Here is a 15,241-nt window from a genome sequence, read left to right on the forward strand (position 1 = left end):
TATCGAGAGTCTCATTCCGATAGCTGCGATTAGTCTAGATGTGCAACCCAACTAGGTCGTTTTCCTCTGGGGGAGAAAAGCACTCTGGAGTAGAAACACATTATTTGCATGAAACATGGAGACACATAACGAATAATGTAGGGGCATAAAAAAAGCAGAGAAGTAGGCTATGGGAACAAGATATTTAACATTTTAAAAAAATATATTGAGAAATAAACTGATATAGTAGCATTATTGTATTATACAAACAGGAGAAAAGTACAGAAAGTACATACTCATTTGGAAACAGCAACTCCCTCCTGATACACAAATCACAAGAGAAGCTAGACATTTCAGATTGGCTTGCAAAAACCACAAACAGTATCTGGGCAAATCTTATACGCTCAAACCATTGAAAAGGGAATAACTAGTTTATCTGCCTTTTTTATTGTTAAACTTCATTATACAAATTTACAACAGAAGACAAAGACACAAATTCCTTATACACTTTTCCACAGGAACAGTACAAACTATTTCAATCTTTTCTTTAAGACGTCATAGCACTGCTGTCATATTCATATTATGTCAGATTGTGCAAAAGATCCACCTTTAAAATAATTCAGTGAAAAGACATTAATAAGACAGACAACCAAATCACAAATAAAAAATAAAGCACACATATACGCAGTTCCCTTATTGAAGTTCTAAAAATTAAATGATAATATAATCTTCTCTTGTGTGCTTGTCAGTTGTGGGGAAATAAAATAAATAAAACTAAAGGCAGTAAAAAAGAAAGGATGGTTAGAAGATAAAGGTACTATACAGAATGCAGTGTACAAGAGCGTAAAAAATGATCAAAATCAGTTAAATGAAGTAATGAACTGAATGACATTTAAAACAATACAGAGAAATAAAAAGAAAAGCACATATTAATGTATGTGTGTGTATGTATACATATTAGCAACCAGGGGTCAGTATTCACTTAAATCAGGCATGGGCAATTTCAGTCCTAGAGGGCCACTTTCCTGCTGAGTTTACCTCCAACCCTGATAAAAAAAAAACATTCGCTTGTTCAGGTGTGTTTGATAAGGGTTGGAGTTAAACTCTGCAGGATAGTGGCTCTCCAGGACCAAAGTTGCCCATTCCTGATTTACAGGCTCTGATTTCAAGTAGTAAAATGTGCAATTCTGCATTTCACAGAGTGAAAAGTACTCACATTTTCACAAACAGCACTCAAAAAAATAAAATCATAAACACATGTATAAGACATTAAAGGTGAATCTGCTGTTCTAAATACTGTGTATAAAAGACAGGTGAGTCTGTTTTCTGCTGGGAAAAGAATCAGCAGGAACATTTTCACACATAACAGGGCCATTCAATCCACTTAAAAAAAACAACAACCCTGTAATAACTGCAGGAGTGAAGAAATAGGGAGCTTTTAAAAGGTTACATTTTTATATTAAATGTGATTTTTTTTGAAGAGACAATGATGAGATCTGTTTTTTTTGTATCTGTCTGTGAACTGAATAAATGATGATGCCATAATGACTTTGAAATCTTTGAAAGGTGATTGGCTGATACCGTGTTTGGTTATATATGATTGGCTGCTGGATTTAGAATGGAGGGGAACATTAGAACCCTGGCCTGCATGAAGGACAGGTCAGGGAGAAGAGAGATGACTTTTGCTGCTTCCTTGCTGATCTTTTCATCTTTTTCTGGCCTTCTGTCAAACACACACAAAAAGAGCATTTTCTCAGAGATTGACCTTTCTAGCCCTCTAGCTGTAAAGTAACCATGTAGTTGCGCTCAACATGTTACGGCATGCTAAGAGTATGCATATGTCTCACCTGGCTGTTGTTGTGGTTTTCTCCATAGACTCCATGAGTTTTGTAAATGCATCTGCAATGCTGCGACCTGTGGTGTTCTCAATTTTAGCTGTAGTCAGTTCATATATCTCTGGATCAACACCTAAATAAACAGGAATTTTTTAAAAAACAAAAAGGACAAATATGCACATCCACATTCACAGTTATCATTTTGTTTAAAATGCTTAAAACTTACAGTTCATTACACCGTCAGTAACGACAATGAAGCTACATAAACAGGATCTCAGAAACAGTAGAATTTTGTTTAAATTAAATATAGTTCATGCGAGATTATCACTTTCTTAATAAGACTTAAAGAATTTCCCAGACACATAGAAGCAAAACACTATCAATAGTGCATTAGATTAAAGGCAGAAAAACAGAGATACTCACACTGGCAGAGACTGTAAGCAAGTCCAGAGAGAGGAAATCAGGGACAGAACACTAGAGTACGAACAAATGCTAAAGACGACAAGCTTCCCTAAAAAGTTGATTTTGAAATTACAGACACAAGGAAAAAGGAAGAAAAGAAGGTTTCACAGCAAGCCAGTCACTTAACGGAGATGGACCCTTTCTGTTCTGACCTGGTAGTGGAGTGTCATTTTCACTATCTGAGCTACATTCATCCACAGCCCCAAAATAGTCCAAATTTAGCACCGAGATTCCACCATCTTGTGCTTCACATGAGAGCCACAGCAATGACAACAAGACATGGAGGGTTAGTGTGTTGTTAGTAGCTCAGGATATTCACAATATATCAACAGAAGTATATACAGTATATTACTGTTCAAAAGATTGGGGTCTTTTTGGAAAGAAATTAATACTTTTATTCAGCAAGGATGTATTAAATTGATCAACGGTGACAGTGAAGCTTTTTATTTCAAATAATAAATGATCTATTCATCAAAGAATAAAAAAAAAAAGTATGGTTTCCACAAAAATATTGAGCATGAACAACTGTCTTCAATACTGATAATAATAATAAGAAATGTTACTGAATCAGCAAATAAGAATATTAGAAAGATTTCTGAAGGATCATGTGACAATGAAGACTGGAGTAATGTAAAATTCAGCTTTGTCATCACAGGAATAAAGGACATTTTAATATAGAAATAGTTATTTTAAATGTTATTCATTTGCTTAATATTACAGTTTTTACTGACTTTGATATTTGAAATAAATTTGGAATTTGACAGCAAATCTTACAGACCCAATCTTTTGAATGGTACAGTGTACATGTATAAGAGCAAGAAAAGGAAAAGGCAGTTCAGCACCAGAAAACTTTTATTAGGAGTGACAAAGCAGGAAAAGATTAGAACGGAGATGAAAGCAAGAGATGAACTGTCGTATAATATATTTATTGACAGATTTAATAACCATTTGGTTCAACATAACTGGAAAAAATGACTATCCAGATAAAGAGCTCAAGGTCGACAATTTTGGTTAAAGAAATTTTCTTCATACAATTTAAGTTTGACATTTGTGACATAATGCTGATTATCACTGAAAATAATTGACTTATCCCTCAATATAAAAAAGCTAAAATATCAAGGCAATTTCAATTGAAGGAAGCCTTAAAATACAGTTTTAAAAAGAACAAAATATAGCCACAAAATGTAAAAACATTTAGCTTTTTTCAACAAAAATTAAATAAGGGATGAGTTGAAATTATCTTCTGTGGTAATCAACTGTAACTGTCAACATTATGCCGCAAATTCTGTTGACTGAACTTGTAATGAATCCAGAACATTCCCTTAAGATTGAGAAGCAGCGGTATATCACAGTTTGCAGGTTAATTGGTCAAAAAAGTGCATTAATGAATGTTTCACTGCTAGCCACAGTGGGTTTTTAGACAGTAAGTAAAGAAAGAAAAACTTAATTATACATTAACATAGACTGTATAACAGAAATCACCACCTAATTAAACCTTCACAATTTTAAAACAGCCTCTCAGTAAGTTGTAGCATCTGTATGCGAATCTTTGAAAATGTGGTGGTGTTTCCTCTTTAATTTTAGCCAAGGCGTGCTATACAATGGCTTCAAGTAAGCACCAGCAGTAAGGTCAGCTATTCCAAAAAAGATATCTTTTTTAGTCAAACCTGAGACAGTAGCTGGTGCATAGGGACTAAATTGGTTGTACTTTTGACAACACAACTGAGAACGTATTTAATATTTGGGTAAAGGTCTCTTTATCTCAAGTCTTGCATATAATGGCAAGGTAATAAACAACTGCATATGAAGCTGCATACTTATAATCTGAGGTAGTACACTTCAGCCTATGTGTGTATATGAGTGTGGACAACATAGTGACATTGACTTTCAGATGCAGAACAAGAGAGGAGATAGGCAAGATGTAAACACAAACTAAAATATAAAAGGGAATCTAAGATGAACTGATTTGTATCTTTGCTGACTGAATAGCGTTTCACTTTTGAGCAGAAGAAGAAAGACAAACAACTGGGAGAAAAAGAAAAGAGTTTCCTGTTCTTTGGATCATAAATAGAATTTGGACGGTTACTTCTCAAATTGTTCTGCTAATGCTAGTTTAGTGTTAAATCAACACTGATAAAACAAACATACAGGAGAGAAACTTTTCTAAGTGGTGTGTGAATTGTGAAGGAAACAGGAAGTTTGAAAAATGGAGAGAGGAGTGTGGTGAGAGAGAAAGGAAGTGCTCAGACAGGGATGATAAGCGAGGTAGCATCAGGAGTAGGATTTCTGCCGTGAGTGGCGAGTAGCTTTTTCTTGAACTCTAGAGAAGGAGGCACGGCGAAAAGACGTACCGTCAATACTAATGGTCAAAGAGGACGCCACCTGCAGCACAACAAATGTAGTTTAGCAAGCATACAAAGTAGCGGTTGCACAGTGTAGTCGACTTTAATACTCTGCCAAGACGCTTTGAGCTTGACGTCGACTAATCGCTGATCATGGCCTAGAGAGGGCGCAAAAGGAAGTCCAATTTTACGCTCCGTTTCCAACAGTTAAAATTACAAATAAATGCATACTCCGAGAGCACTCCACAAGATATATTTGATTATACCATCTGGATGCTCAAAATTGATCAGGTGAATGCACGTTTTAAACAGCTTATTGTACACGTAAGTTAATCGCCGTTCTAAACTAATGCGCTGCTGCATTATAAAGCGCACACACTGTCAGTAGCCTATTGCTCGCATATCTCGTGCAGATCGCGTGCACACAGAAACATTCAGTAGCGCAGAAATGTATTGTCAGCACTGTTGTGAACAAACTGAAATGTTCTAGCATATATTTCTTAGTAACTAAAACCCACAGCTTCACTATTAGTAGAGAGATGCTTCCAGGTAGAATTAATTCACAAGCAATCGCCCTCACTAATGCATTTATATAAATGTAATCTTTACTGTGCTACATTATCTGTATCTGATTTAGAACGAGCAAAAATCTGTTAGAAATATAATGACCCAAAGACAAAAGAACTGATCAAAATAAGCTGTTATGTAGGAGCGCTGTTTCATATGCCATAGCTGAGCACAAGGCAACCCACGTTCAAGACTCAGCTCGAGGTTAAGGCTTATTTGATCATTAACAACGTCATCAGCGACTAGTCGATGTCGACTCGACTTTAATCACATAAATGTTGACTTAAAAAACGTCTTTCAACCCTTAATACAAAATACTTACAATCAACTTTTAATAGTGACAATGTCCAAGAATTACAGAAAGAAGATTAGATCATTAACCCTTTCACACCTAAGTTTAAAATATTCTGGCTGACCCCCCAGCGCGATATTTTTTTCCCCAGGATGGTAGGGGAAGACTCATTAATATTCATTAGGGAAGTCATCCCTGATTGGTCTGATGACCTACTCATAACCCCGCCCTAAACCTACCCGTCACTGGGGTTAAGACCAATCAGGGATGACTACCCTAATGAATATTCATGAGTCTTCCCCTACCATCCTGGGAAAAAAAATATCGCCCCCCCAGCGTGAGTTTTTCAAGGCGACCGTTATTTAGAATGTGTCACTTTATGGTTTCCAAGGTGACGCGTTATTGCTTGTCACGTGACACACCGCAGCAACAACAGAGCTGAATGAATGATGATCTGCTTTTATGTAATTTTTCCTATTTTATTCAAAATATTCACAAATTTGTTAGATATGGCATGAAATATCTGATATTCCGATTGTCAAATATATGCAAGTGGAAGTGTTTTGTTGTTTAAACACCTTTATAACGATCGCGTTTGTTGAGCTGTATGTGCGATGGGCGCCGCCATGTTAGTTTGTGCCGCAGACGCAGTTCAGAGAATCGGATCTGTTGGATTTACAACACGTGAATTCATCCACTTCTCCCGAAATACATAAAAGTAAGTGGCTGGTGAACTGGGAGAAGAATAGAGTAAACTTTAAAGTTACTTACACAATGTGTATCTGTCTGATATGAATATAACTAATTATAATGGAAAGGATTATTATTGCCTCTTCCTTTGACATCAGTGTGTATTTTACAAACTCTAAATGTATTGTTTTTTTAGTACTTATATGTCTGAAACCTAAAATAAACATTATGTGGTTGAAAACACTGAAAAGTTGTGATATATGACAGCTCTGAGCGTGCCTGTCTCTGGCTCTGCGCCAGCCAACGCACGAAAGCACATTTGAATTTAGCAGTTGATCAGGTCATGCACTGACCGTTCTTATCACACCGGTCGTGATCGTGTGATCGTACGCTCCAGGGACCAGCCTAGACTGATCACACCGGTGTGATCGTACGTGCGAAAGGGTTAATATATCTGTATCTTTATATCTAGATAACTAATATCTATGTGCATGTCTGCGCTTCTCACCTGAGTGCATAGAATATTTCCACTCTCCACAGAAGCAGAAGGGGAAAGTGCAGGGGAGGCTGGAGATTTTTGAGACTCTTTGGTGGGTTCCAGCATTCCCTGAGAAGAAGGGACAGATGTTTGGTGAAAACAAAAATCACAAAAAAGAATGATACACACTAATGTATCATTTAGTTAATTTCATTTAAACTTTCTATTAATAAAACAAACAGTTTTTCATTAAAACATTAAGCAGCACAACTGATAATGAGAAATGCTTCATGATCAGTAAATCAGCATATTTAGAATGATTTCTGAAGGATCATGTGACTGAATGTTGCTGTAAATGACGCTGAAAATTCAGCTTTGCCATCACAGGAATAAATTATTTAAAATATGTTAAGATAGAGAACAGTTATTGTAAACTGTAATAATATTTCACAATATTATGTTTTTGGGGTTTAGGACTTCACTCACCAGTCCAGCAGCAAACATAGGCACGATCACTGGCTGCTGCTTGTCTCCAGTGAACAACTATTAGAGGAATAAGAGAAACAAATCTATCATGTCAAATCATTAAAAAGGAATAGTAAAAAAAAACAAGTTAGTACTAATTAGTCACAACTAAACCCTGTGACTGTCTGTTTATCAGTGTTTACTGACTAGAAATATACTTCACATGAGAGAGAAACCAGCTGTAATCAACAATACTGCATGTCTATGAGGTATGTACTTTCAAGAACTCACAATATTCCTGATTCCTAGGCAATCCAGAAGAATTCTGTTACTATGGGAACCTGCCCACTTGAACTTAAGGCCATGACTGCTGTGGATCTCCTGAAGGTGGCACCACAAGGCCAATGAATTCCTGCAGAAATAAAAACGAACCAAGACCTTTATACCCCGAGTTATTTCTCAGGAACTAGTCGAACCAAACACACAGGATATATTTAAACACTAGACATGGAGCTCCTATTAATAGAAGCCGCCTCAGGGTAAGAAATACAGATCAAGTTTAAAATAAGAAATAAAGTCACATTGTTAAATATATTAAGTCACAATTACAACAAATAAAGTCACAATTGTGAGATATAAAGACTTGTTTTCTACAGTGAGGATAGGTTTTCATAATAGCAAGCCCAAATATGCGACTATATTCTGGAAGTGCAAAAAAAAAAATCTTAGAAGCTTGTAGTCAAGAAGAGACTCTTACTCCTGTGCCAAAGAGCTATTCGGATCCCTTTGCTCCTGTGGATCCTGAGCCTGCAGGAATTTGTGGAGGGGCAGGACCTCAGTGACCCCGCTGACCTCAGGATGGACGTCTAAAGGGAAGGCGGTTCTGAAGAGATGCTGGAATTTGCAGCAGAACTCAGCCTGTGAGATGAAATGAGATTTACATGCAATTTTATGGTTTAAAATCCATGAATCGAACTGCAATTCATTTTAACAAAAATGGATTGCATGAATAGTGATTAACATGTAAATGACTCACAGTGCTACCCTGGAGGTCACCACTAGAGGGCGCTGTTGAAGTCTCAACATCTTGTTCTCCTTTATCCAGGTAAGTAGTCTGTTCCTCCCCAAATGTGGCCCATGAATCCTGATCCTCTTTTGCGCCTTCATTAGGTCCAAATGCAGTCCAGTTGTCTTGCAACTCCTCCACTCCTCCAAATGGAGCTGCACTAAAGTCGGCAAAACTGTCACTGGGAGGCAACTCAGAACAAAAAGCTCCTTCATCACACGCTGCTTCCTCAGCCAGCTCATCATCCTCCTTGAAGTCCTTCAGGGTGTCCGTGTCACCAAACTCATCATCCGTGGAGCACCTGGACAATGCTGTGACAAATTCAGGAAATCCTTCCTGTGTTATAGATTCAGTCTGGCTGAAGTCCGAGAAACCCTGAGATGCATCTCTGAAATCGCCAAAATCCTTGCTGGCGGTGGGGTCTGTGGGTAACTCAATGTCGTCCTCTTCTTCCCCCTCTGCGTTTGCAAACGATCCATGAATTTCCCTTGTGTCTCCACTTATCTGTGTGTCAGAGATTAGATCTACATCCATGGAGGGGGCCGTCTCTGCTTCGGCTATGTCATCACAGTCCACAGACCCGTCCTGTTGACAACAAACAACAAAGTTCTCCATTTGTTTATGCTCGCCTTCAGGTTCTTGTGCATCTCTACAACTAAACAACTGGGAGTCGCCACATAGCTCCAGTCTCACTTCCGTCTCTCCAGGTTCAGATGCTTCTTTATGGGATGAGTGATTGTTTGAATCAGTCAGGTTGTCCGTTTTTTTGATCAACTGGTTTCCGTCTAACACATCAGCTCCATTGACGTCCAGTCCAGAATGTACTTCAGTGTCTGTGCTTTGTAAGCAGGTGGAAAGAGCTCTGTCCAGCTCTGAATTTGCACAAGACTCACTATATCCATTACTAAGGATGTGTCCATCGCTTGAGCTGCTGATTCGGACATCAGGAAGTATCGAGGGAGAATTCTGACCATGTTCAGCAGAGAGCGCCCTCTGATCGAAGGACGCCAAATTTGTGACCATCTCAGATAATTCCTTTTCTGTTTTCTCGACACTGCTAATTGATTCTCCTACCATTTTTCTCTCGTTAGCCCACCCACTCTTTCTTGATACAGCGACATTCTGTATAGATTTGATGTACAGGTCAGGTGGAGATTCCTCCAGCGCGTTTGATTGGTTGAATGTTGTGGGCGTGTCGATGTCTGAGAAGCTGAAACTGGACGACACACCTCCGCCATCAAAACCCCCGAACTCACCAAACTCATCCTCCTCTTCTTCCTCTCCAGCCTCGTCCAGTGGAGGGGGAGAGGAAGAGTACAGACGGATGACATCAGGCTCCATGGTCCTCTTGCGCCACCTGCGGCCACATGCACACACACCCCTTGAGAAAAAAAGAGAGATAAGACAAAGACAATTATAGAAAACTTGAATATGTTTTATTATCATTATTGGTCAAGAACAAAATTCCATTTCATTCAGCAAAAAATATATAATAACAGACTGACCAAACTTAAGCCGAAACAACCACCTCTTTTGATTAGCATAGACACGTATCTTATTAGATATTATTATTAGACGTTTAATACACGTCTGCACCATGAAATGCTAAAAGCAAATAATCCAACAGCCAAATTCACTAGCACCAGCAGTAAGTTTCTGATATGGTGCATTTTGAAATGTATATTTATTTTATATTTTTTATATTTGAATTTAAACAACAACATTTAAATTTCAAATTATTTGAACTGTATCAGCTCTCTTTGTTTAGCAACACATTTCTTTTCCTCCTCTGAATTTACTACATATTTAATACTTATAATAGTTCTACATCTAGGGCACAGTTTAAAGAAAGCTGCAAAGAGTAAACACATCTTAGCTTGTGCACAAGCACCAAAATGACCTGCAATTATTGACTAGGATCAAAGGATCAGACAGGTCTCACATGGTGGTTAAAGTAAAAACAGCTACTAATATTTAACTAAGTGTCTACAGATTCATTACCCTGGTGTAGAGTATAACAGTGGTGCAATAAGTGGAAACATGCAAATTCCCTTTTCACTAGGTTTAGTAGGTTTATGTTTCTTGATTCTAGTTTCTGACAACATACAATACCATTCTAGCTATGTTTCCATCCAAAGATGCGACTGTAACTTATGCACAAAATGTTTTATCCGATTTATAGCACGTTTTTATGTGCACTTTTTGAATTTATGCGCATCTTGGTGTTTCCATCCAGCAGTTTTTTTATGCATTATCCCAATATGCGCACTTAAATAAGTGGGTGGAAACATAGTTTATGATTCCATCCAGAGTTTATGATTCCATCCAGTCAAGGATTTCAGCCTTTTTTGAACTTTTGACCTGATTTTAGAACACATATTGTAGCGTATGTCATGCGTAGCAATGAGACGCATGTTTCTCCTTGAGTTTGTTGTGTTCAGAACAACTTGTTGTGAATGGTAATGTGTGTGGTGTGTAATATGTAGTAGTGTATGATGCCCAGGCCCCAGCAACCATTTACAAAGTTGGCAAGTGTATGATGCCTAATGTCATGTGATCTATTCCAGCCTCTACTGATGTACTTATTTAGCATTGAAAAAAAATATTTCAAAATTGTGATGGGAATGGGTTTGAATAAATTCTTAAACAATGAACGAATTTTTTTCCTATTTATGAAATTAATTATTCTTTGTGAGTATATTGCCTAAAAAACGTTTTTAAAAATCCTTGAATGACTTGGAAAGTCCTGGAAATTCATTGGTAAAAAAAAAACTAAAAAACATTGGGACCCTGTAATAGATTGAAACTCTTATACTCTGAATAATCTTTTTAAAACTCCTTATTTTTAGCATAAACATTTAATGTTTCTGTTCCAAACAAGCATAGACTGGTTAAACTCTGTATGACCACCTCAGCAGTCTTTCCAGTTTGATCATGGGGGTAGAAAATACCCCCAAACTGTTTTTGTGGATTGTGCTGGACATGACTATCCTAGTTATTTTTATAAAAAAAAAATTTTTTTTTTAATTAAATGGTGGATTGGGCTAAATCTGATTTTTAGGCAGTTGATGCATGGAGTTTTTGTCCCTCGGTGTTTGGACTCCAGCTCGGAGTCTGTGCTGCTTGTTTTAGAGCACAAAGGAAGTGGATTGGGTTCCCTCATCAGTTTACACTCCCTTCAAAGAGGACATATCAGCGTTTACACAGTGTGCGTGTGAGCGTGTCTGCTTGCCTGAGGCAAACAAAATACTCCAGTATGTGGGCTAGTAATCAAAATATTTAAAATTATATTGGCCCAAACTCACATCAGTGTACTTTTGTGCTTGTGTAACTGACTTCTATAGGGAAATTTCCAGACAGTGATTTCTGACAGCTAGTGACAGCTTCTGTTCAGTTTAAGTGTAGGTAAGAGTGCACTTTAAACTTGACTACAAGTTTGTGTACCCCCTTTAAACACACACAAAAGCCACAGTATATGCTACAGGTCAAAGGTTTGTGTTCAGTAAGATTTTTATGGGGGGAGGGGGATCAATTAATACTTTCATTCAGCAAGGATGAATTAAACTAATCAAAAGTGACGGTTAAAGACATTTATAATGTTCTAAAATATTACTATTTATCAAAGAGACCTAAACAATATATATCATGGTTTCCACAACAATATGAATAATTATTATTATTATATTAATAAATATTAATTAAAAGAATATTATTATATCTGAAGGATGATTCCTGATAAATCATGTAACACTGAAGAATAGAGTAATGGCTGCTGAAATTATTTAAATTATACTCAGTATTAAATTATTACATTTTAAAATATATTAAAATAGACAACTAGCATTTTAAATTGTAGAACTATTTCACAAATTCCGTTTTACTGTATTTTGATCAAACAAAATGCAGTCTTGGTCTTGGAGAGCATAAAACACAATTAAACCGACCCCTAATGTTTGAACGGTAGTGTATGTGTGTCACATGTAGGTCTTGTTTAGTTTCATTATCTTATGTTATATGTTTCTCTAAGGCTAAGCGTTCATTAAAGGTTATTTTTATTGTTCTGCATCTCACATCTCTTTATTGTATTTGCTACACACTAAATGTGACAGTATGTAGGCTACTGTGTGACCTAATTTAGTTTTTTCCTCCAGTCAGAATCAGATTACTAACAGTGTCCATTAGGTCATCATGCCTCATCCATGGGATGCTGACTTTAAAGGTTTTGGCTCACATAACTTTGTCATTGGAATGATGTAAAACAGGAAACAAAAATAAAGGAGTTGCCAGCTGAGCTCTCACCTCATTAATAGTTTGAAACGCTAATCATGTTTGTGTTTTAGGGATCACTCAAACGTAGTCGAGGGCATTGCATAAATATTGATACATCATTAATATCAATGCTTGGTCTCTGAGAGGCTAATGTTCTACAAGTGTTATTTTGAAGTTATTTTGAGTTATCAACTGTCAGCTGATTATAGTTTTGTGTAGATCTACTAGCTGTGAAAAATAGTGCCGATTTTAACAACTTGACAGAACAGCTTTTATTTTTATATTGGAGACTGCTGTGTAGTGTTAAGATCTGTCTTCACGGAAAATACTAGAATAGCCAAAGCCATGTATTAAGGTTATCCACATACTTTTACCATATAATGTAGTATTGTGCCATATGTCTCAAATAAGTTTCTGTAATTACATCTACAATTACACTGTTGACCCAACTGTTACCCAATAAACCTATACCACCAAACCTGTCCCTAACCTTACCCGTATCCAGGGTTGGGGAGTAACGGAATACATGTAACGGCGTTATGTAATCAGGATACAAAAATCCAGTAACTGTAATCCGTTACAGTTACGTCAAAAAACGTAGTAATCAGATTATAGTTACATTTAAAAAAAAGGGGGAATACTTTCAGGATTACAATGGTTTCATTTGAAACTAAATAAATACGTATTTTGGCATAATAACACTATATTAAGCGCTGCTTGATTATACAGTAGTTCCTGGTTCTGTTGCCAGTAATGACTCACGTGTGCCACGCGCTGGTGCATGCGCAAATAATAGCTGTCTACAATCTCCTCAGACGCAGATTGAATCACTGCTGCTAGTTGAAACGATGCTGCCTGCGGGTAAAATCGCTTTTAATTCATGGAAATTCCGCTGCTATTTTTTAGAAATTAGGAGAGTATCTTTTTTAGTACTCAAAATGTCCTTTCTTAATCTTTTCTCACGTAACGGGATGTTCGCTGTCTAGGTAACGTAGGGGAACTCCCACTGCCAACGTCACAAGTTCAGTCAGGCAAATTAAGAAAGATCACGGCTTTAGTCAACATGTAGGCCTATTTTAAAATAAACTAATATGTAGATTGTGTAAAATTTTTAAATGTTGTGTTTTTATTTTTTAGTTAAAAATTAGTTACAAATAAAACAAAATAATCTGTAATACCATACATTAGCCACTAGATGTCTGTATAGCCCTTTACATAAATATATATTCAGGCCTGTGTGTATATTTTGCAAATATTGTAATGTACACTGAGCCAAATTCTTAATAAATAAAAGTTTTTTAATATATATTTTTTATAATATTTCTTCTTGCTTGACTTTATTTATATACGTGACCTTGAAGTAATCCAAAAGTAATCAGTTACATTACTTTCATATTATAGTACTTGGATTACGTTACTGAATACTTTTTTTATGAAGTAATTTGTAACTGTAACGGAATACATTTTTAAAGTAATCCTCCCAAGCCTGCCCGTATCCCACCTTGACAGCAGCAAATGTGTTTTGGGTTGCAATTTATTTTGTGCACTTACACTTGCCTGTACTTACCTAAGAAAGTACTGGGTAATATGAGGTAACTACATGGATTAAGGTCAAGTTTAGGGGTAGGTGTTCACAACATGAACGCTATAAATGCCATGTATTTAACTTTTTTTGACGCAAGTACATAGTAGTTAAAGACACTTTATATAAAGAAAAAACGAAATATGGATGTGAAGGCAAATTAGGCCATGCATAAATGGCTGTTTATAAATATAATGCCAATGAAAAGCCTCCTGTTCAATGCAACAGAGCAGACAATGGACATATTACAAACATCTAGATACCACGATAATGCAAATCAGGTGGCCCTCATGCTTCATAAATAGAAACTGAGATAAACAGGCAAATATTGTATATGGCTTTCAAAATTGCATAGGTTATAGCCTATATTGAAGACTGTTTTCTTCTTCTTCTGTGGAACACAAAATGAGCTGTTAATCGGATTACAAAAAAAAGAAAAAGCAATTTTGATGTAAAAGTAAAGATGACAGCCTGACAGTCACTACTTGCTTTCATTTCATCTTTTCTTCATACAATGGCAGTGAAGGACTGCGACTAACATTCTGCCTAACATCTTTTGTGACCCATGATGTGGAAAAAAAATGTCATACAGGTTTGAAACAACATGAAGTTGAGAAAATAGATCAAATATACCTTTAACTTGCACCTCGACAAGAGGAAGTATTTTGCACGAGCTGTCAACGTCTGTATTGGTATTATGACACGAGACGGCTGTCATTAGCCGGTGTGGTTCCTAATCCACTCAACACCTCAGAACAACATATCTCTGGACAAAGCTGTAACACTAATGGAAAAATGTGTACTGCCATAGACGAGGTCACAAAATTGGTCATTAGACGCTACTGTCGTGAAATCTAAGTGGTTTGACAACAATGAATGCAGCAGATTCTTCTTACCTTCACCTATACGCTATGGATGATCATGACGGACATTCAACCTGTTCAGCGAGAGGACAAGTTTCGTCTCGTCTTGTCTTGTCTAGGTAAAGTTAAACCGGTTCTCACTGCCAGTTTCTGCGCTCATCCGGAGTTCCGTGTCCAACAATACGCAACCGGAGACCCGGGGACCTTTATTATCATTCTGCCAGATCACAAACAGTGATCTACTTCCCCCTGTCGGTACGGAGCAGAGACACGACACGAGACAACAACGAATACAGAGAGATGTAGTAAAAAACATTCTTACAGAAACATAGTCGTAAATCATAGCTGCAA

General features: G+C 37.0%; 1 protein-coding gene across 1 annotated transcript; it reads right to left on the reverse strand.

Moving 5' to 3' along the window:
* Positions 1-407: 407 nt before the first annotated feature.
* On the reverse strand, positions 408-15,139 carry aftphb (aftiphilin b). The gene is made up of 9 exons (XM_084393771.1): positions 14,924-15,139; positions 8,147-9,557; positions 7,868-8,028; positions 7,402-7,522; positions 7,132-7,188; positions 6,676-6,774; positions 4,628-4,658; positions 1,827-1,947; positions 408-1,702 (listed from the first exon to the last, which is right to left on the reverse strand). Exons 2-9 carry the CDS (start codon positions 9,515-9,517, stop codon positions 1,570-1,572), a joined length of 2,094 nt encoding a protein of 697 aa, XP_084249897.1. The 5' UTR covers positions 9,518-9,557; positions 14,924-15,139; the 3' UTR covers positions 408-1,569.
* Between the last annotated feature and the right edge of the window lie 102 nt (positions 15,140-15,241).

Source organism: Rutilus rutilus (genome assembly GCF_951802725.1).
Source record: "Rutilus rutilus genome assembly, chromosome: 21".
In the NCBI taxonomy this organism is placed as follows: Eukaryota; Metazoa; Chordata; class Actinopteri; order Cypriniformes; family Leuciscidae; genus Rutilus; species Rutilus rutilus.